Below are 21,348 nucleotides of genomic sequence, written 5' to 3'. Positions count from 1 at the left end.
GTTGGGGACCGCTGTTCTAAAACATTTAACTGTGACAAATATGTCAAAATACTTTTTCATGATACTCTGATCGGTGTTAAAGTTTGTATTTTGTTAGTAGTTAATTTGCAAACCATATATAGGCTAAAAAAAAGTATAACACTTTATGGATTAAACTACAGAAAATGCCTGCATATTTTAAATGAAATTATTTTAAATGAAACAGCCAACATGTGACTAAAGTGCAGACTTTCAGCTTTATCAAAAATGTTACATCAACTATTTAGGAAGTAGAGATATTTGATATTATGACATATTCCAGTTTTCAGAAGCTCAAAATGGACTGGACGATAGTCTGTTCATTGCCAAAAGAGGCCTCTTCCCTCGCTATACCATGACAAATTATGTAAATAAAACAATAGAAGAGTTTTGTCTTGGGGCTACTATTGCAAAAGCACTGTCTCCTTTCATTCCCAGCCTCACAGAAGCTGTGTTAATAATCCAGCAACAAATTCTAATAATCCAGACCTGATTAAAATCAAGGCATGAATAAGAACTTCCATTTCACAGCGTGACACAGTAGGACTCAACCTGGTAATAATTAAGTGATTTAGGGAAGAGCAAACATCAAAAGTTAACACTTAGCAAATGTGGCAAGCGACCAAGAGTTTCAATTATCTTAGGTAAAAATCTCTCAGGGTCACATACGAAAAGTCGTTTTCTCCTCTTCAATTTCAGAAGAACTGTCAGCCGACCAACCTTTAACAGAGTCTAAGCAACTATGCAAGATCTGTCGCTCAGAAACATCCTGGGGCTTAAAAGAGATAAATAACGTCTTTGAACGTTGTCAAAATGTGCTAAAGATGCAGGAGGTACAGCAACAGTAAAGCCTCCAAGACAGAACCTTGTAGTACACCATAATCAAGAAAAGTCGAAGACGACCTGAAGTTAAAAGCAGCCGAAAAGAAAGGAAAAGATCAGACAGATACGAGGCAGAAACCGCCCCAAGGCAGAACCTGAGACACACACTGAGTATCTCATTCAAGTAAAATGTGACGGTCAGAGGTCAAGCAACACCAGCAAAGCATTCTGCTTCAGCACTGTGCATCAAAGCTCATTGGAGACTTTTGTCCAAAACAGTTGTGAGCAGCTTAGCCATAACCTTTAAGCCTTTTAAATTTTTTAAAGACCTTTGCACAAGGCATTAGTACAACTTGGGCTTTCATGGTCACTTCTAACGTATTCCTTCGATGCACTTTATTTTGTAAAAATTTATGCTCCTTATTTTTTATTAGAATTCCAATAACTTTCTTAATTTTACTGATCAGTGTAAACCGCTGCGATTATTTTTGCTGTGCACTGGATAATAATAAAACTTCTTCTTCAATATGAGGCCCAAAGAGACACTGATGCAACTGAAGGAGACAAACAAAAGGTCGTTCTTAAAAAGAAAGACTTGTTAAGCCAGTTGAATTAAAGATGAAAGTCTGCACTTCAATCACATCTTGATCGTGTGACTTAAAATCGCCAGTGTACAGATGCAAGATTACAAAAATTGCGAACAGATTGTGGACATGCATTACAAAATGCTCAGCTGGCACTGCAGTCTACGCAAGGCAAGGATTAGCTCTTTGAGATTTATAGTCAGAGAGAACATGCAGTCAGGAGGTTGTCACATTAATCCTTATTGAAAACTGGCAGATGTGATTTTTCCCCCGACACTGTTTGTTTTTTTTGCTTTTGTTTTTTTTCAGTAGGTTAATTCACGATTTATTATCCTCCTGTCAACGTAAAACAAGTTTTATTTGTACATCCAGGAAGATTTCATGACTGTATCCAAAAGCTGGTTATGGGGATGCAGACCAGCAGTTCTTTAGAAAACCCTCCCTAATTCTTGTGAAAGAATGATGAGACTCCACCTTAAAAAAAAGTGACTCATTGTGAAAACAAGGCATTCTTAACATTGTCATTTCAACAAATATAGGCATCGACGATGTTTTCCGCGGTAACACATCCTTTAGACAGAGTTGCTTATTTTACCTATGATGTCTTTAGAAGGGTTTTTTTTAGTAAGTAAACACTATTGTTTTGTTTTTTGCTCAATGAAATTGGAACATATGAGAGAGATCTTTTTTCATATCCACACAACATGTAAAATGTAACGTACTTATATCACTTCAGCAGTTTGTTTTTTATTATCTTTTCAAATCGACGGGAAGGATGGGTTCTAACCGTCTGACTGACTTTATTTTTGTTACTATTTTTATGCCCAAGAAACCCCCGAGACAATCATTCCAGTGAAAAGGAAAAGCACTGAGCCAAACGATTCAGACAGTGTCATTTAAAGAACAAGGACATATGTGTTACCTGATCTTGGCTTAAGTCCAAACACTGTCAGGGTAGTGCTGAAATCAGTGTTGCGCAAACCCTCCTGAGGATAAAACATTCACATCCAATTCAGAATGGGACACAGCATTAACACTTACACGATCTTTTAAGATAACATTTTCATACCCACCTCAGAGTCAGCGTTGCCACTCGAGTTTTTGCGAGCACTTTGACATTTGTACTGTCAACAAAAGAGATAATTAGATCTTTGTTTCATGCTAATTGTTCATCTCCTGTTCTATTTATGGGAGCAAACCTGGTGCTACATGTTTGTTATTCATTTATCTAAACAGTGACACGCTTATTAAAAGAGTGATCGGCACATGTTTATACATTAAGTGGCTAGTGTGCCTCTAAATCGCACAAAAATAATGGAGCGAGTATCTTGCCCGTAGATACTGTGCTATGCAGACTGAAGGCTGGAAAAGCCAGGGATCAAACCGCCAACATGGCCATTAGTAGATGACCTGCACTACTATGCCGTTATTTTTGTCCCTCTATTCTAAATGCACGCAAAGTGCAAATGTTGCATTTTGGGGAGAAAATTATTTTAAGTGAAGAAAAGTTTAATTTGAGCCAACAAAATCCATTGCTGCATACAAGAAATGTATTTCAGTGTTTGCTATTATCCATATGCACACACAATAACAGCCCCTCTCGCTCAGTTGTTGGGATTTGTTCTTGCTCAGATCTCTACTCTGTCTGCTGACAGACACCTGCGGACCTGTTCTCAACATTTCTGCACCCTGCGCGCTCACCTCTTTCTGTACACCCTTATAAGTGTGCCACAAAACCAACCAATCACAGACTTTGATGCAAAAATACTGATTGGCTGTTAGGGTCTCCAATCAGCTCGCTAGCTACTGCATTCCGGAAACACGGTCCAGAATGTAGCTAAACCCATTTTCGGTTACTATGTTTAATTATTTTATTTTAAAATATATTATTTTTCAAGACCATTATGGTTTTAATCTAGTTTAAACCAAACCACTCCACTGGGTTTAGCTACATTCTGGACAGTGTTTCCGGAATGCAGTAGCTAGCGAGCTATTGGTGACCAAAACAGCCATGAGAATTTTTTGCATCCAAGTCTGTGATTGGTTGGTTTTGTGGCACACTTCTAAGCAGGGGTGCACATAAGTGGTCCGCAGGTGCGCATTCGCTGTCAAAATAAAAGACACGCACCAGATAAGAAGTTGCAACGCGGATTTGCGTACATATAAAAGGCAGTGTTTTTGTCCGCTAGAGTGGGATTTTCACGGCATATTCTGCACCACATCTCTGTGCGTTCATCATTTGTTTGAAGCCAGCTCACCTCCTGCAACCACTTTTCCGAGAATACGAGCTTCTTTTGTGGTTTGGACTCCTGACATTTCTTTGGAGGTGGAGGAACACCAAAGTAATTGCTTAAAGGAGCTTGCTTCTTCGACATCTTTAAGAGTTCTAAACAAATGCCTGTCCTCCTCCAGAAAATCTTATGTACGCAAACAATGCAACTTCTTATCTGGTGCGCCTCTTTTATTTTGACAGCGAATGCGCACCTGCAGACCACCTATGTGCACCCCTGCTTATAAGGGTGTACAGAAAGAGGTGAGCGCGCAGGGTGCAGAAATGTTGAGAGCAGGTCCGCAGATGTCTGTTAGCAGACAGAGTAGAGATCTGAGCAAGAACAAATCCCAACAACTGAGCGAGAGGGGCTGTTATTGTGTGTGCATATGGATAATAGCAAACACTGAAATACATTTCTTGCAGGCAGCAATGGATTTTGTTGGCTCAAATTAAACTTTTCTTCTCTTAAAATAATTTTCACTCAAAATAGAAGCCTTTGACTTCCGTGTTCACAATCAGTGCGACTCTAATCATTCTGATAAAGTCATGCATTATTGTACATTTGGAGATGGCTATCACAGAAAATCAGAGCATGCAATTCTGTCTGATAGCACAATGTATCCTGCAAGTTAGGGCTGTGCCATATGACCGATATAAGAATTCTATCGTCCGATAACGATATAAATGACAAAAATGTAACATTTTCTGTAAATTCTGTGAATCTCGGGCAGCTCGACTTGCGGGAAGTGTTTCCAACTGCGCGTCATGTAGCTGGAGTCGAGTGTTTTAACCGATGCATGAAACTATACATTTTTAGACAGCCGCCTTTTTCATTGTTTGTATTTATTACACAACGTGCTGCGGGGAAAAGCCTGTTCTAACGGTTGAGTCCAAGGTTTATTTTTTAGCACCTGGCGGCTCTTTTTAAATTCTCATCCGTAAATAATCTGCTCTTTCACGTGATTCAGTTTATTTTGAAAAGTCTCAACAGGATCTTGAGCTTTATTGTGAAAGGTTTATGTGGAACATAAACAAGCGGACACGCGATGCTGTTACCGTCGCTGTTGCTAACGACAATGCATAAAAACAAATGCTTGTCTGTCTGTAGTGTGGTTATATTAAATATAAGAGAAAGAGAGAACTTTAAGAAATTAATATAGCCACTACAGTGACCATCAAAACGATGAAAATTTTTTGCCGTAAACAGTTTATTTTGCGACACCACGAAACAAACGATAGCGTAAAAAGAAACATAGACGTTTTTAAATCGTCATCCGATATATATCGTTATATTGAACAGCCCTACTGCAAGTAGATGCAATCTAGAAAGTCCCTGGCCCATCTGCTCGCTCAGCATCTGGGAGCGACAGACATTGTTTTTTCTTTCCAGCAGTCTCCAGAAATCAGACCAAAAAGATTATGTTTTGGTCTGTTGGTAGTTGTTTATGAATACGTGTGTGAATGCATGCATTTTTTGTTTTGGTCATGTAGACACAACATTTTGTTCTTCACGGGGACTGTTTATCACCTGCATTCATCCAAAGCCTAAAGAAACGTGACGGATTTTGTACAAGTGCAAGCACAGAGTACAAGCAGACTACATGCAAGAGAACTTTTGGTGGCAGAAATTTCGTCTCTTGTCTGTAAATTCTACACATCCAAATCCAGAATGTGTTTCAAAGACATTACTAAATATGCAGTGAGAATCTGGGAATTTGCACAACCTTCAGATAATCTTTTCGTAGATACTTGTTCCGCCTGCGGTCTTCATTCTGATTGAGGACAGGTGGGATCTCAGGCCACTTTGGCTCTGAATCAGACTGATCTGTCTTCAGACAGCCATCAAAGGAGCAGGAGGAAGAGGGCTGTAAACACAAGCAGTTAAAATTAATCTAAAGAAAATCTCTATAAAACTCTGCACATCTTACAGAGAAGAATGGGAGGCACAATCAAGAAAAAAAACACAAGCCTGGAAAACCGGGCGTGAATGAAACACGGTATGTTTGCTTTAAAGAAAGTAAGTTGGTACCTGTCCACTCAGCACTGACGCTCCACTGCTTCCTTCATCTAAAGAGGCACTGATATAACAACACAATAACATCACAAGCTTTTGTTTGACATTCAAATACCATGAAGTTATGTTACATGCAACTAACAAAAGAGATTAGGGTCAACAAATATTTGGAGACAGGGAGACAAACTGTGCATGACTCACACCGCCAGTCACGTTTTGGAAAAGTTGATGCGTTCTAGAACAAATCTGGCTGCTCTGTGTTACTCACAAACAAATCTGTGTGCAAGACTCCTGTATATCTCACAGCTAAGTGTTACTGGAGAACACCACCGAGCTGCCCTGTGATTAACTTGAACAACACTTTGGAAGCTAGTAAATCACGTCTGCAGCAGTTTACTGGCCCCGGACATGTTGAGTTCAGCTTGAAAAATGTGAGAAGCAGCTGCCCATAAAGTGGCACGGTCTGACTTTGAGTACAGTTTGGGTGAAGACCCGTGAGGTGATCTTTGTGTGCAAGTTTCACTAAATCCTAAGCAACACTGTTGATTAGTGATTAGTGATTAGTGCTCCCCATTAGTGAGGAGTAGTGATTCTGGTGGACGCTGCCCAGACTGAGGACTCTATCGCTTAAGCTGCCAGATAAGACAAGAAGTCATAAAGATTTAAATGCAACAACACACAATTTTAAAATAAGCTAAATAATTAAAATTTTAAAAAAAATCAGTAGCGCAGGAGTAAAGCAGGTAACCCTGGGAGCAATCCAAAAATGGAATAAATAATGAATTTTTAAAAATACATTAAAAAAAAAATTAAAAGTAAGGTCACAATAAGTCTTTGAATGATAATGCCAGAAAAAGGAGGTGGGTTTAGATTGAAAGATTTTAGCGCTTTCAGATTCTCTCAGGGACACCAGCAGAAAATTCCATCAGCAGTCCATAAAAGCTAAAGGTTTCCTCCCCAAATGGCAGATTGGCACACAAGGAACGAGAGGGCACACTGCTTCGCACGCTTGTAAGCATGTGAAACGTACTGGAGTGACACCATGAAGTACTTTAAAAACAAGCAGAGAGGATTTAAGAATCAACACAAACTGACAGGTGCAGGGGTGGGTATTAATGTGCTTTCTTAGCAAACGTGAGTTATTTTATCTACAAAAGTTACATCTCTCTAGTTTTCTTTGGAAGCTGAAGACGCACTAGCACAGAACTCACCTGCGAGCGGTCTGAGGTGTGAGTCTCGGTTTGCTGCCGGAGCTTCCAGAGTGACTGAGGAATCTGCAGACGGACACATACGGCAAACAGACGAACACAAGAACTGTTCGAACAGGCTGAGATTACATTGCACATGCAGTGCATGAAATATTTTTTGACCATGTCACAAAAAAACCCCAAAACCTCAGTACACTGAGTCACCAAACACTGAGTCACAGGAAGTGAGTGCAAAGAATCAAAAATAGCTGCTACTTTATTCTCGTAAGACGCCTGTATGTATGAAATTAATTTGAAAAAGCAAACTGTAAACCATGACAAAAAAAAAATCGCTCTACCTGTGTGCCCGGCCGGTCACTCTCCTCCTGTGAATTAGACTTTCGGCTCTGCAAATTAAGGACCGTCGTCTAAGAAGCCACGCAAACAAGCAGTAGGCAAGTCGGGAGAACAGGAGAAGATCAGGAAATGGCAAAAGTGGAGAAGAAAAAGTCAGGTAAAGCTGATATGGGTCTGACTTGCAAAGACAAAAGCGGTAAAGTGCAGTAGGTAGAGATGTGGCGTAAAAGATTGGGCAGGAATGCTGACGCAGTGGATTTGTTCAATGAGTAAACCAAACTGTCCAGTTCACTGGAAATGTAGACTTCGATGCCTGTCTGTTTGCTCTGTCAAACCACTTACAGGACTATTACTTAAAATTTCTATACAGCGGGGCATGTATTAGTCACGGCACATTTTTTATGACTACTTTGCAAAACGCTGGCATCAAACTGATGAAGCTTAGGCAGTAATGCTGCTTTGTTTTAAAAGTCACGCTCAACGACTTTGGAAAGTTTTTAAAACAACTGTGTTTCTTTTAAAAGCTCATGATGTAAGCCTACTTTGTAACGCTTTCCTATACAGAAAATTGTTAGAAAGGAATAGATTAATGAGGACTTTAAGCGGATTTAGTAATGCTGTTGGTATTATAGGCTTGCAGGGAGAAATCGCTGTTAGGCTAACTGCAGAAAGATGTTACATGAACAACACGGATTTAAGCAGCTAAGCAAACGCTGATGTACCACACAGCTACTGTTATGTTACGAGAGTAGACGTGAGGGCCACACACCTGTTCTGCTGCTCCTGCTGCAGAAGCTGGACAGCAATCTTCCTCAGGTCAAGCACTTCCTTCAGCTCATCGTCCTCTTCCTCAGCTAGCTGCTCCTTATCAGAACTGGGAAAGGTGAGGAACAAAATTACTATCAAGTGATTAATTAGAGATATATCTAGGTGTGGGCACACATCCATTTATTATTTTCTTCATATCCAATTCAGCTTATCCCAGCTGCCACAGGGCAAAGTTTGCCCACCCCCTCCCAAGCCTGGTCATCAGTGTGTCGCAGGGCCAGCACATTTACAGACACGTGTGGAATCCCCAGTTAACCTATTATGTTTGTCTTTGGTTTCAGGCTGAGACATGCAGATGATTAAAGGGGGAAACCTGCTGGCACCACTCATCATCGAAGTCACTGATTGATGTGAATGTCAATGCAATTTGGTAGAAAACCATCAAACTGTGTCATCACCTAACGCGTCATTTCCAAAGAGATCTCCTTGGTAGTACATGCACAAAAAAAATAAATAATACAAAATGTCTTTTTGTGTGTGCTAAAAGCTCTGCCAAACCAAACACCAGTCTGGCCGCCACTTGCGATAAGAAACAAAGTGAAAGTTTTTTTTCTGTTCTCTCACGCCCCCTCGCTCTTTCTGCGCATGGTTTCCTCTGGTTCCTGTAAATTGCTGGAGTGGCACACCTGGTCTGTATTAACCACTCCTTGGCTCCAGTATAAATACCTAGGTCTTCCCACTCACTTCTCATTAGAGCGGGTGAGCAGTGTGGCAGTCACGCTAAGGCTAACCACTCCTGGTGTTTTCATGTCTTTTATTGGATATTTCTGATTCAGGTTTTTCTTTCAACCCGCTAGCCTTGGGGCACACTGAGCCCAACATCTTGGCTGTCCACTCTCCATATGCCTAACCTCATCTCCGGGCTTGCTTCCCGAAAACAAGTTTTGCTCTGTTGGTCTGTCTGGATCTGATTTGGGTAGCAATTAGCACAACCTGTGCCAGCTCACCTTCCAGCGAGCGGTTACGTTACCCTAAAAAGTCCAGGGGATGGTGGAAAGTAACAGCATTGCACACACAAAAAAAAACTCACCCTGACTCCTCTTTCCAGCTGTCTTTATCTTTGCTTTGGTGAGACATGTTAAGAACTTTCTCCAGTTCCTGGAACGCACACAGGGACATCACGTCACGTCACGGGACCAAGCACACAGAGATAGATATTCTCTCCCAACGTGTCTTCAAAAGATTTCCCACATTCTTCTCGGTTTTCTAGACTGATTGATGAATTCATACCTTTATACAAGACACATGACTGCTTTGCTGCCCATTGCACTCTGACAGAGCAGGATCCTCGTCCGGGTTGGGCTCTATAAAGTCATAGAGATCCTGATCTGATAGAGGGAGGAAGCATCCGCGTTCATCACATGAACTGTCACATTTTTAGGCACTTTATTCAACAACCCCGTGTCTCTGTTATTGCTTTCAAAGGGAATATGTGATACTTATTTTCGGTAACCTTTGCAAGAGTCCATTTTGGAGAGGAGTGACAGGGCGTCGGCACGGGCTGTCTCTGAAACTTGAGAGTGCAGGCTGACAGTGTCATCGTCTGAAGGCTGAAGGAGAGGAAAACAGAGGAATGGGAAGTCAAGTTTCAAATGCAATCAATTCACCTGAATTATTACTGTTGCTATTTTGGGTATTTAAATGGAAAAGGATTAAAAGGAAAAAAAACCACACCTGCAACACGTGACTGTAGCATTTGCCAAGTCACGTTTACAGCCTTACTAAGCAACTTTAATGAGCAGATATATTATGTATATATTCAGTTCCTCCATTAATGATCTTTTGAGTTGCATTTGTAGTTCTTTGCATGTATCCAGACATCCTTCTGAAAGTATCATTGTCTCTTATACTGGTTTGGGTCTCGTCGGTTATTCTCCTGTCACAACAATGAGCTCACACAGTGTTTTGCAATGCTATAGCTTACAGGCATAAGGGAGGCTACTCAAGTTTTGGAGGGAAGTCCTTTAAATATGTTATTCAGAGCTGCACATTTCCACCTTCTACTGTCACATCAGTATTTTTCCATTTGGATTTCTGCCACCTTCACAAAGCTTCACGTGTTGCTGCTGACAACCAACCTCCCTGCACATTTGCTTTCCATTATCCAACAGTGCCCTGCAGGTCACATCTTGCCACTTGGTCTAGTCAGATATTTATGTTGTTTTACCAAGTGTGCTAACATTTACTTCTGTCTGTATTTTTTTTTTAAACAACAGCCACCTATAAAAACAGCTCATATTATATCAAGAAAATGATACGGGTTACCCTTTCATAGTTATATATCTCAATATGTGCTCTTTCTTAAGTAGTAAAATGTATTTATTTTCTCACACAAGAGAAAATAAAATTGTATTCTACTTTCTGGGGCGTGGCTCACCTAGGAGTGACAACTCCCTAATATATAAGTCTGTTTAAGCTTTCAAATCCACCCATCACTGATGAGATCTGGTTTCAGAAAAATATAGCTCAGCTCGAGGCTCCAAAACAGGAAGGCACAAGTCAGTGAGTGATGTCACATGTGTGACACTTGTTTGGACTCTCACCTCTGTTGTAGACAGCCTCTTGTCACCATTGTCACTACCAATTCCAGAGTCAGGACCGTGGTTCTTACTTGGGTAAAAATCTTCCATGCTGAAATTGTGCAAAATGACATAAATTAGACAGCATTAAATGATTAGATAGCAGAAATGCAATGCATGGTGTTTTTAACAGAATAGAAGTGATAAATAGATGCATTATGATATAATGATATACTTGATGATGGTTGCAAGTAAGTTAGTAAATCTGTCAGCACCTATCTGTTAGTGGTTGCGGTAGGCAACGCTTGCCAAGAGAGGGGAGGTCCAGGGTGTCTGGTTTCTTATCCATCCTACAAGCCTGCATGTTCAGGTACTTAAATATGTGCACTTTGCCTTTAAGACAAATCTGAAATAGATAAACACAAAATGTGTTCTTGAAGTCACTCCAACCACTACAGAGGGAACTACAAGGAAATCCACGCGGGTGGATGGGTTAGATGTACAAAAACAACCACTATTTTTTTTTGAAAAAAATCCATAAACCTCCAATTGTTCTGTACATCTGTTCCCACATATGGGCAAAAGCACCACCATAAAGCAAATCCTCATACCTGTGCCGGTGGAGACTGCATAGGGTTGTTGTCTAGGATGATGTGCTGCAGTTGCCTCAGCTTCCTGTAGGCTGGAGGAATCTCTGTGATCTTATTGCAGGAGAAGTCAAGTCGGATGAGAGGCAGGTCAGCCAACTCTGAAAATACAAATAACAAGAAACTGATGTGCACTGCTTCGACTGCACAATCATCAGAAATTTGTATGTGCTGTTAGGGTAGATCTTATAAAAATAGTTTAACAACATCATTAAAACAGAGTCAAGTTCTTGTTTTTGGGCTCTTATCTTAACCCTGAAGCAACCACAATAATTCAGCAAATAAAAAAAGATCATATCTGGTCATATCTGTATCTATAAATATGTTATTACACATTTTTTTTCAATTGCTCTGTTTGTCATAATGTACTCTTTCCATCCATCTATGGCAGAGGTTCTAATGTTAAGCTTTTCAAAGGTACTTTAATGTAAAAAGGGGTTAACTTGACTTGTGATTAAAATGCATTTCATCCTTCAAAATTAATGGCAATATTTTGCTATGGTTCTTACTTTAAGGGCATGTAGAAATATGGGTAAAAGTATCTCTAACTGCTTTTAAGGGGATTTTTTTTAGTTCATTGTGTTGAACACGTGATTTTTTATACAGAATTTTATAAATATTATTAATCTGTTAGACCGGTTTATGTATATATTTTCACGGACCGGCCTTTAAGGTGTCGTGGATATATACAACAAAATAAAACCAGTACCGGTACAGATTTATTCATAACACACGGGAAAAGACCCACGGAAACCAAGTCAACAATAAAAACGATTAAAAAATAACGATAAAAAAATAATAAAAACCCTCAAAACCATAAATTTCACACCCAATCTTTAACTCTCCTGGCATGGTACTAAAAAAGCCACGGACCAGTACCGGTCCACGGCCCAGGGGTTGGGGACCGCTGTGTTAGACAACAGCACAGACTGCATGGATTCATGTGCTACACGTAGGAATTGCTCGAGTTGGGCTTGTCAATTCAGGTATCCTTAGTTATTCAGACATATATTACTATAATTTATTAAGTTGCCTTCTGCTATGTTTATCTGTGCCAACAGTAACAAGACAGGCAACACAAAACATAAAAAGCACAGTTGTATCTCTTGGCTCTGAAAGTCTGGCATAGATGCCAAAATGTCTCAGTGATGCGCAATCAATGCGTCTCAAGTGAAAGAAACACACAGAGAGCTTCATGAGTGATGGATTTACCATCAGGCAGCATGTGAAGACTATTCTTCCTGATGTTGAGTTCTCTCAAGGCTTGAAGCTTTCCAACTTGAGCAGGCAGCGCCTGGATCTCGTTTGAGCTCACGTCCTGAAATCCAACCCAGCAGGGGGAGGCAAAGAGTGAGAAACGGAATTATTAGCGTTCACTCTCTCACCTCTCACACACACATACATATAGAAAAATGGGAAATGGGTGCAGCAACTTACTGAGACATGCAAAGAACATAGAAATATAGCATAAAAGGCAAAGGCAGAGTTTGTACAAATCTATTGAGCTTGGAAGTCCATATTTAGTATGACCACCTTTATTCTTCACCACAGCCTGAACTCTCTTAAGGCAGCTTTTTTCTCATTTCTTTAAGCAGTCCTAAGGCATAGTTCTCCAGGCTTCTTGAAGGACAATAAAAGCTCTTCTTTAGGTTGGATCTTTTGTTCTCTTCTCTTTCATGATCATCTCGCACTGCTGCAGGTAGTCTTTCAGGCCTGTCACATTTTCTTTTGTCATCACTTTGTCCAGTTTTTAAGAACATACTGCACACCATGCTGAGATATGTCAAGTTCTTGGCTAATAGCTTATTGGGAATCACCTTGTTGGTGTAAAAATACAATTTTATGTCTATTGAACTGTGTTATCTGGCATTTTCTTATAGATTCAACTAAATGAATTGGAACAAACGGTTGTGTTTTTGTGACAGGCTGCTAGTTAAAAAGTGCCTAAAGACACAATTTAAAATTGATTCTTTGCTAAGTTTTCTGTTATGTGTAGACAGAACACTGGTGTATGTGCCTCAAGCTCTGTACTGTATACAAAGGCTGATGTATACAGGCTGCTCACCAGTTCCATTAAGTCTTTGGCCTTGCCAATCTCTTCAGGGATGGACACAAGCTTGTTGTTGCTCACAAGCAAAACCTTCAGGGGAAGGTTGAAAAGGTATTTCGGCAACACTGTCAGAAGATTTCGGCTGCAGAGAAAGACAAAACAATGACCTGCATTTAAAATAGCATACAGAAGCGTGTAACACTGAGACGATGGTGACTGGGAATTGAGTTGTAGCAAAAGAGGAAACATCTCTTTCGCATGAGCATTTTCACCCTGTAAGTAAGGTGAAAGGGGAACAGGCACTTTTTTGGCATATAACTGAATACCAACATTCACTCCTTTTGTATTCAATTAGAGTCTGAAACAATAATAAAAGTATAGTGTTAGCAATGGCTCACCTGATGTCCAGATAAGTCAGCATCTGCAGATTGATAATAGCTTCTGGGATGCACTTAATGCAGTTGTGGTAGAGGTTGAGTGACTCCAGGGGGGCAAACAGACACACTTCTGGGGGGATTTCTGTGAGACGATTCTTAGACAGATCTGCAAGGAGAAGAAACAGAATACTTGTGTGCATAAGCACACTGGTGACAAACTCATTATAACCCTTTAACATCAGTTATGTGTGCTTTTTGCACAAGAAGCCATTTCCAAAGCCTCGAAACACTGATCAATACATATCTGTGACAGAGCAGTAGGAAACGTAGCTCTTCATCGAACGTTGGTCTAATATTACACCAGAGTCTTGGGCTTTATAGGTTTGAGTGCTGCCGGCGGGGTCATACGTCAGTATTTCCAGCATCGATCTCACTGGGAGTGGCACGTTAATGGCTTTAGATTTGTATGAATGAGTGGAGAGTGTTGGAACTCATCCTACATCTGTCGTTTTTTTTTTTTGAAAGACAAGTTAACAACAAAATAAAATAACCATAATTTTTTTTCTGGGTTACTTTTTGAAGAGAAGAATCAGGTTTGCTGAGGCACAGAATAATTTATTTAGGATCCTTTATAGGATTTATCTCTTTTTATTAAAAGAACGGTCAAAAGTGAATGAGTTCTATGATTGCATTTAACTGAAATAAGTCTTTTTATACAAATTCAACATATTTGCAATCATTTTATGATATATAATAGAACAATACCAGAGTAAACAACCATACTATCAACTGTTAAGGCTATAATAGCATGGCAGCATATCACAATGGCTAAATTGTTTTTCACGTTTAAGAGCTTAGTTCACCTTCACTCATATTAAAACCCACGCCAACAGTTAAATGTTAAGAGTTTTGCATGCATTTCTTAGTTAAGATATCAACAAAGTTACAAGGAATTCGTCTTAGGAGTCACTATTGTCCCTTGCCAAGTTCAATGCCAACCCATCTCAATCCTGTCACGACGTGTCACCTACAGTAAAACACCCGGTGCCAACTTCAAGGTGTGGCTAGAAAGGAAAATGAGTATGAGTCACCTTCTGGTAACCACAAATGGCAATAACAACTGTTGACAGTACAGCTAATGTGACAAGTTCTCCTAAACTTGTCGAGCTGTCTGTTGTGTCGCCTGATAACACTGAAGTTAGCTTCTAAATTGGCAGAAGATGAATGTTTAGCACACAGATTTGATAAGTAGGACACTTTCGTGTTTGCCAAACATATCTGTACAAACAAATGAGGTCAATTTTACCATTTTTATGTCGACCGAATCAGACGAGGCCTTTCGTTCAAGATATTTTGTGTAAACGACAAAGCGACAGCAGAAGTAGCGGTTAAACACGCTCTGTTTAACCGCTGAAGGCAGTTTGCTAAAAAAAAAAATCATAGCCATGCATTAATGAGCTACATGCATGTGCTTTTGTTCTGCAACAGGAACATGAATGTAATCTCTGCTTCCACCCCCCATTTTTATCTGCCTGCTGTAATAAAATATTTAGAATTCATCCCAACAACGTCAAATAAAGGAAGCATACAGATACAGATGCTTAAGCTCATTATGCAGATATCTGTCCTCAGCCAGCATTCAGAATTTCCACATGTATTCCAAATACTTACTTTGGAAAGTCATATTAAATAATGTTTATCCTATATACTGCTGATGGTCTTTGAGGCTCAGTCTTCAACCTATGTTGCAAGAGGAAAACAGGAAGGTTCATCCACTGAAACATGACGATTAAATTTCACTGCTACCTGCCAACAAAATGTAAATATGCCCTGTGATCAATTGAAGCATAGCTTAACTCTTTATTTTCTTTTAAAGGTCTTTAGATCGTGCCCACATTTCCGCTTAAATAATCACTGACCCCGTGCACTTTAACCAGAAACACAAGGATACTTGTAAGGTTACCTTGCACTGCACTGAATTCCCCGTCAAACACTTATTGATTCAGTGTCTATAAATTATGTGTGTACGTGTCTGCGTGTGTGCTGTTGGTATTCTACTCGTGTTTCACTAACCTAAATCTGTTAACACAGTTACATTATGAGGATGTCTGCTACAAAGTAACATAAATCACTACCTACTAAGATTAATGCCTTTTTAAAGGTTGGGCAAATAGTAGTTTAGATCAGAGGAAATTGACAGTAAGTCAAGTTAATGTCCTTTAAATTCTTTGAGAATGTGGACACATTGGCACATCACTTTTCTAAAAGCACCTTACACCGCAACCTGAGTCTTACAACTCTGTTTTTCTACTGTACACATGCTCACATACGGATAATACACCAGGGTTCGGTGTAAGGGTTCAGTATCGTGGCAAGGACATTTCAACATGAGGAGAGTAGCAGGGGGTTAGTGAACAACCCGCTCTCCCTCCTGAGCCGTGCGTGTCTGTGTCCGTGTGCGTGTGTGTGCACGCGTGAACAATCTTGTCTTGTGAATTATCTCTGGGTGACAAGATAATTAGAGTGAGGAGCTGCTGCTGCAGAGCTCCAGATAAACAGAAGGCTTTCAATTATTCTGTCCCACATAACCAAAGTGCGCTATCCTTTGCTTGGGAAAACCAAACACTGCTGCGCCTCCATCCCCTCATATAGGCACCACTATTTATTAAACAACTGAGCTACAGTATAAAGGTTTTAATGAAACTAAATTCACTTACCTGCTATTAAATGTTACTGTTTAGTATGAAGGATATCGTATCTAGTATTTAAATATGGGAAGTAAGGCCTTTATTCATTCATCCCCAGTGCAATGTAACACCTTCTCTACTTTTACTGAAGGTTGTTATCAGCTATGAAAAGAAACTGACCCGAATTGTATTGAAATGGCCTGATTTACCTGCATTTTAACATTACATACTATATGTTGAACCTTTCGCCCCATTCGGTCAGATTACAAGATAGTTTGAGGAGAACAAAACCGCCTGAAGAATGAGACAAACTGAAGAATCAATAATAAACTAGATATTTGTTCCATATCCTTTATATCAGATGTCAGTGTCCTCCGTGATCTTAGTCATTATCACTACTTGTCGGACATTTGATTGCAGCAGTTATTGTCTGGAGGGATAATTCTTGTTTTTGTTGTTTGTTAATTAATACCAGGGAAAAGAGAAAGTTGCATTTATTACATACATGCCACTAATACATGAAAGCAGATTAGCTTTCTGGTGCTACTAGTCTGATTCCTAATATGGCTTCTCACAATAGCATTTAAACAAAAGTGCCACTAGTTGCAGCAAAACTAGTGACTAGTCAAACTAAAACTAGTCAGTTAAAATGACCAAACGTCCAGACAGTGGTTATAGAAAACTAAGGTCAGATAATATGGATTTAAAGCTCAAGCAGGTTTCCACAGATAGGCTCTGACTGTGTAGTTGTCTATGGGCTCTGACAGCAGTCAGTAAGCAGAAGTGAGAAGCAGACTATGACACAGTCAGCAGCACAAAGGGAAAAGAAGCCAAAGGGTTAAGGGAAGCAGAAATTACCACATGGGGAAAGACTAATGCTGAGGTCACAAGGTATGCACGCTTTCCATTAAGACTAAACTCTGCCTCTCCCTCAGGCTTGGACCTTGATGCTGTAACCCAGCTGCATATAGTCAATTCCCCCATCTCCCTCCACACCCTAATCTGGTCCCACAACTGGGTATTCTGTGTTAGTAGCTGAATCATCTGGGTGATGGGGGAGCTGGGGGGTAGGTGGAGACAGGCTTTATATGCCTGTCTATCTTTTCCCACTTTTCCCTCCTCCAACCTAGGCCACGCACCATCTGCAGCGCACAGTGGGTCTTTAATCCACCTGCTTGCAGCCTCAAGCTCCCACAGAACAAGGCCCACCAGGCAGAGAAGCACTCCACCAAGGCTCCACGGCACCATCAATCTATTCATTTGTGTTCGTAGTGCAGATGCTGCTTGGATATGTCCTTCCATGACACAGCAAAATGAATACTAATTGCTTTCTTCTGGAGCAAACAGTGAGTCTCTGATCAGCAAGAGACTGATTTTGAAGAGAGGATAAAAATAGCTTTAAGTTGCTATTTAGAAATTCAGCTTGTTATCACTAAGTTATTTGTCTCTAAGCTGCAGGAAAATGAGCCCATCATACTCTATTTACTGTATTCTGTCAATAATGCCGCAGGATTCAGTTTAATGAAAACATGGAAGGTGCATGTCAAGGTGTCAAGGAGATGATTAATTGGGGTTAATTAATTTTCACCCTGCAGCAGATGTGCCACAGCCACTATGGCTGTCAGGATTTGGGTGTGGTCCGGTGCTGCGGGTTGGACCGTGCAGAGTGCTCTTTGTGAGATTTGGCCTTAGAGATCGGGTAGTCTCTTGATCAGCTGCGTTTGTTCAGCTACTGTGCAGGGGTTGTCCGTGAGAGCTTGTAATCACCGTCAGGCACTAACGCAGTCCAATTGATCCATGAACCGCATCCTTTGATCTCTGCCCAATCCAGATGCTTCAGGATTGGGCAGAGACATGCTTCAGCAGCACCCGGTGTTGACAGACACACAGACACATTAATATGCGAAAACATTAATATAGATATAGATGCTATAGATGTGCAGAAACGGCTTCTTTCCCTGGACCATTTGGTCTGTAAACAAACACTATCCACCTACACCGCATCCCTGTCCACCCACCTACCAATCTGAGCCATGGTCTTAGTAACCCTCATCACTCAGGCCACTCACAAGGACTCTACTCAGACCAAGTCCTTTGCAACCTGATCTGTAATGTGTGCCTTTCCCTTGTTTTGTATATATTTCTCCTGTTTGTTAGTTATTCCTGCTGCCTTACTATTTTTATTTACAGTAAAGGGCTATTCTATTCTATGATAATAGGCTTTTCAGACGTATTTGATTTTTGTTCAAACTATTTATTATACATTTAGCGCCTAAGATATTAACCCCAACATTAATTTTTCACTGAGTCTATTACACCAGAAATTAATTGAATGAAATTAAATCACATGTCAAGCATTTGATTCATGTTCCTATTTTTAAATGAAGAAGCAGACACTCTGGTTGTGTCACACTACACAAATTTGGACACTACAAATGTCTGATTGGAAAATTCAGACATGCCACATTGTTCCTGTTAAATTCTAACACATCCTACTTTGAGACGACACTAAAATAGTCACACTCTGTTATATGACACACACATTTCTAATTTACTGTGGTTATACCTTCATTTGTTGAGCTTTTTGTCACGCACGTACGCCACGCAGATAAAGCCTAGCTGCGAACTAAAAGAAAAATTCTGTGAACATGTCCTTGGTGCCTTTTTAAAATGTGAATGTTACTTCTGTTGAACGTGTTTGTAACTCCAGTGCTTTTTAAGCTGTTGCTTCACAGAAAAGAATCAATTAGAGACCACCGTTTCATTTTCTGATCATTTTACATTCAAGTCTAAATGTTTAACAGTGGCATCATTAATATACAGGCCTGCGTCTATAACCCAGTCTAGGCGTGGGTGAGTAAAGGCCTTTATCTCTGATATTTTTCAAAGACTACCTTCAACTAAAGGAAACTAACAATTTTCTCAAAAAGGGATTTAAAGGAAAATTTTATGTTGTGTCTCATATATAAGACATAATTATGGGACGACTCTGTTGCCCGAAGCGCTTGCTGTTCTGCACAGGCTTTCAGGAGAGACAGAGGATGTTTGATTTAACAGAGCACAGAGAATGAGCAGCACTTTTAAAGCCTTTGGGGGGCGTCAGCCTGCTTGAACTTTAATGAGCTGTGGCGCTTTCAGTATTTACACTGGTTGATTATTAAGGCAGAGAATGTTTGCTTGATACTTGTGTCCTTGTGGAGGCCGTCCTTGAAGAGTTTAACTTATAAGGAATGCAGCAGCACCTTGTGAGATTTACTGTGCACACAAAGTCCCACAAAATCGAATAAAGAATGCCCAAGTTGCATTTTGGCCCCCTGTTTCAAGGACTTCCAGTATCTTAGTGGGCTTTTTGGTTTGTTCTTGGCTGTCAAATTATCTCTTTTTGTGACAAAAACTGCATTACACGCCTTTTTTCACTTACCTCTTCATTTTGGCCATTAAATATTAGATCAAACTATTAGTGGATGACGGAGTAATTAGCCAGACAGTGACGTGTTTATAGTGTGATGACAGATTAGGTGCGATCTTCAATTCTGGCACAGCCATTAAAAATGGAAGATAAAACCACACACTAAATCTAATGCAAGTATTGTTGATTAAACCATAAATGAGTCATCATGGTCTCCAAGAAATCCCAATTTGAAATGTCTTTATTAGCATTTTTCCTGAGAAGTCACAGAAACAGCTGGTGTAAACTTGGCTGAATATCTGACAATAACGCACACCTGTGAAGGTACGGTGAAGGCACCTCGCGGCGGTGGGGTAATGGCAGGTAGAGGCATGCTGGGGTTATGAACCAGATAGATGCACTAACCCGCATGCACTTCTACACAAGTTCGGGGCAGCATTCTCAGCGCTTTCCCTGTGGGAAAACAACCCGACTGGAGACAAACTAGCAGCAGCACACTGCAAACGGACACCCTCGTGTGATGTCCACTCCCTTTTTGGTTGCTGCTTAGCCGTCAGATGAATCCGTTCGCTTTCTAAGAGCAGCAACGCAATGTTATCGAAATAGCTTATCACGAGACATATCAAGAGCCACTTCTTTTTTTAAACGCCTTTCAGTTTTCAGGTGTAACAAATAATGTAGCTTAACAAGCTGGGTCTTAGTTTACAGAGCTGGCACTGTTCAGTGAGGACTGAAAGCTGCAGCAAAGACTTATAAGAAAAGATGCATTAAAATTAACTTTAAATTGCATCTGATTTTGACTGAGCCAGCAAAAATGACACCGTTTCTATTTGCAGCAGAGATTGCAATTGATGTAAAGGGTAGCGCCGTGAGGTGTTGATCTCTCTTCGCACATCTGAAAGTGACACTTCCCTTCTGGCACACCTTTAATTTGACAGAGTGAAATGAAGGCGTGAGATACAAGCGCGAGGCGTGCAGCATTTACAGCACCTGAATTGCACTGGCACAGAAATATAAACCTTCCCACCTCTTCGAGTTATCATCGCTGTTATAATGAGCACTCCAGATAATAGAAGCTGTTTCTAAATTTAAAACGCAAATAAATAAATAAATAAAACTCTTGGCAGATGTTTTGACTGAAGTTCAATGGAGCAAAGCTGACTAGTAGAAGAGCAGATCATTACAAAGACGGCCTAACAGTCTGTAAATAGTTCACCCCAAACTTCCTGTTTTGCGGTTTGTCACGAAACATGACTGGCAATCTGTGTAAAACAAAAAGGCCCTGAGCTCCTCTGGGTTATTAATGGTGTGTATTGTTATAAGTCCTGTTTATTCTGGAGAATTAGCACATATGACTATCAAATGAGCAAATTTCCATAGATCTGGGTGGACAAGCCCACTCACAAAACGATTACTAACGACTAAGAACAGCAGAGCAGCATGTAAGAAAATAGTTGGATTATAGCTTAGTACTGGAAGACATGTCTGCTTGTTCAGCAAACCTTTCACCTCCTACCAAGCCCACAACTGATTTTCAGTGGCTGGAGCCCTGTGCATATCGTGCTTTTTGCTTTATT

At 40.3% G+C, this 21,348-nt stretch overlaps 1 protein-coding gene across 3 annotated transcripts in view; it reads right to left on the bottom strand.

Annotated features, from left to right (window-relative positions):
* lrch2 (leucine-rich repeats and calponin homology (CH) domain containing 2) overlaps positions 1 to 21,348 on the bottom strand; it is a 29,707-nt gene that overhangs the window by 6,880 nt on the left and 1,479 nt on the right. For 2 of the 3 annotated variants that reach the window (XM_085363667.1, XM_085363666.1), the window contains 16 exons: positions 13,697 to 13,841; positions 13,314 to 13,440; positions 12,461 to 12,566; positions 11,213 to 11,349; positions 10,877 to 11,007; positions 10,626 to 10,713; positions 9,536 to 9,632; positions 9,313 to 9,410; positions 9,113 to 9,180; positions 8,024 to 8,128; positions 7,257 to 7,325; positions 6,922 to 6,984; positions 5,726 to 5,774; positions 5,421 to 5,561; positions 2,498 to 2,548; positions 2,347 to 2,410 (listed from right to left, as the gene is read on the bottom strand). In XM_085363667.1, coding sequence (XP_085219793.1) covers positions 2,347 to 2,410; positions 2,498 to 2,548; positions 5,421 to 5,561; positions 5,726 to 5,774; positions 6,922 to 6,984; positions 7,257 to 7,325; positions 8,024 to 8,128; positions 9,113 to 9,180; positions 9,313 to 9,410; positions 9,536 to 9,632; positions 10,626 to 10,713; positions 10,877 to 11,007; positions 11,213 to 11,349; positions 12,461 to 12,566; positions 13,314 to 13,440; positions 13,697 to 13,841 — 1,539 coding nt within the window. Of the gene's footprint in view, positions 1 to 2,346; positions 2,411 to 2,497; positions 2,549 to 5,417; positions 5,562 to 5,725; positions 5,775 to 6,921; positions 6,985 to 7,256; positions 7,326 to 8,023; positions 8,129 to 9,112; positions 9,181 to 9,312; positions 9,411 to 9,535; positions 9,633 to 10,625; positions 10,714 to 10,876; positions 11,008 to 11,212; positions 11,350 to 12,460; positions 12,567 to 13,313; positions 13,441 to 13,696; positions 13,842 to 21,348 lie in introns of all 3 variants that reach the window. The other variant, XM_085363668.1, reaches the window with a different exon arrangement.

The sequence above is a fragment of the Diplotaxodon limnothrissa genome, linkage group LG10, assembly GCF_057381915.1.
Source record: "Diplotaxodon limnothrissa isolate DT_005_m linkage group LG10, D_limnothrissa_male_GT1.1, whole genome shotgun sequence".
Classification (NCBI taxonomy): Eukaryota; Metazoa; Chordata; class Actinopteri; order Cichliformes; family Cichlidae; genus Diplotaxodon; species Diplotaxodon limnothrissa.
This window is presented reverse-complemented; position numbering and strand designations above follow the sequence as displayed.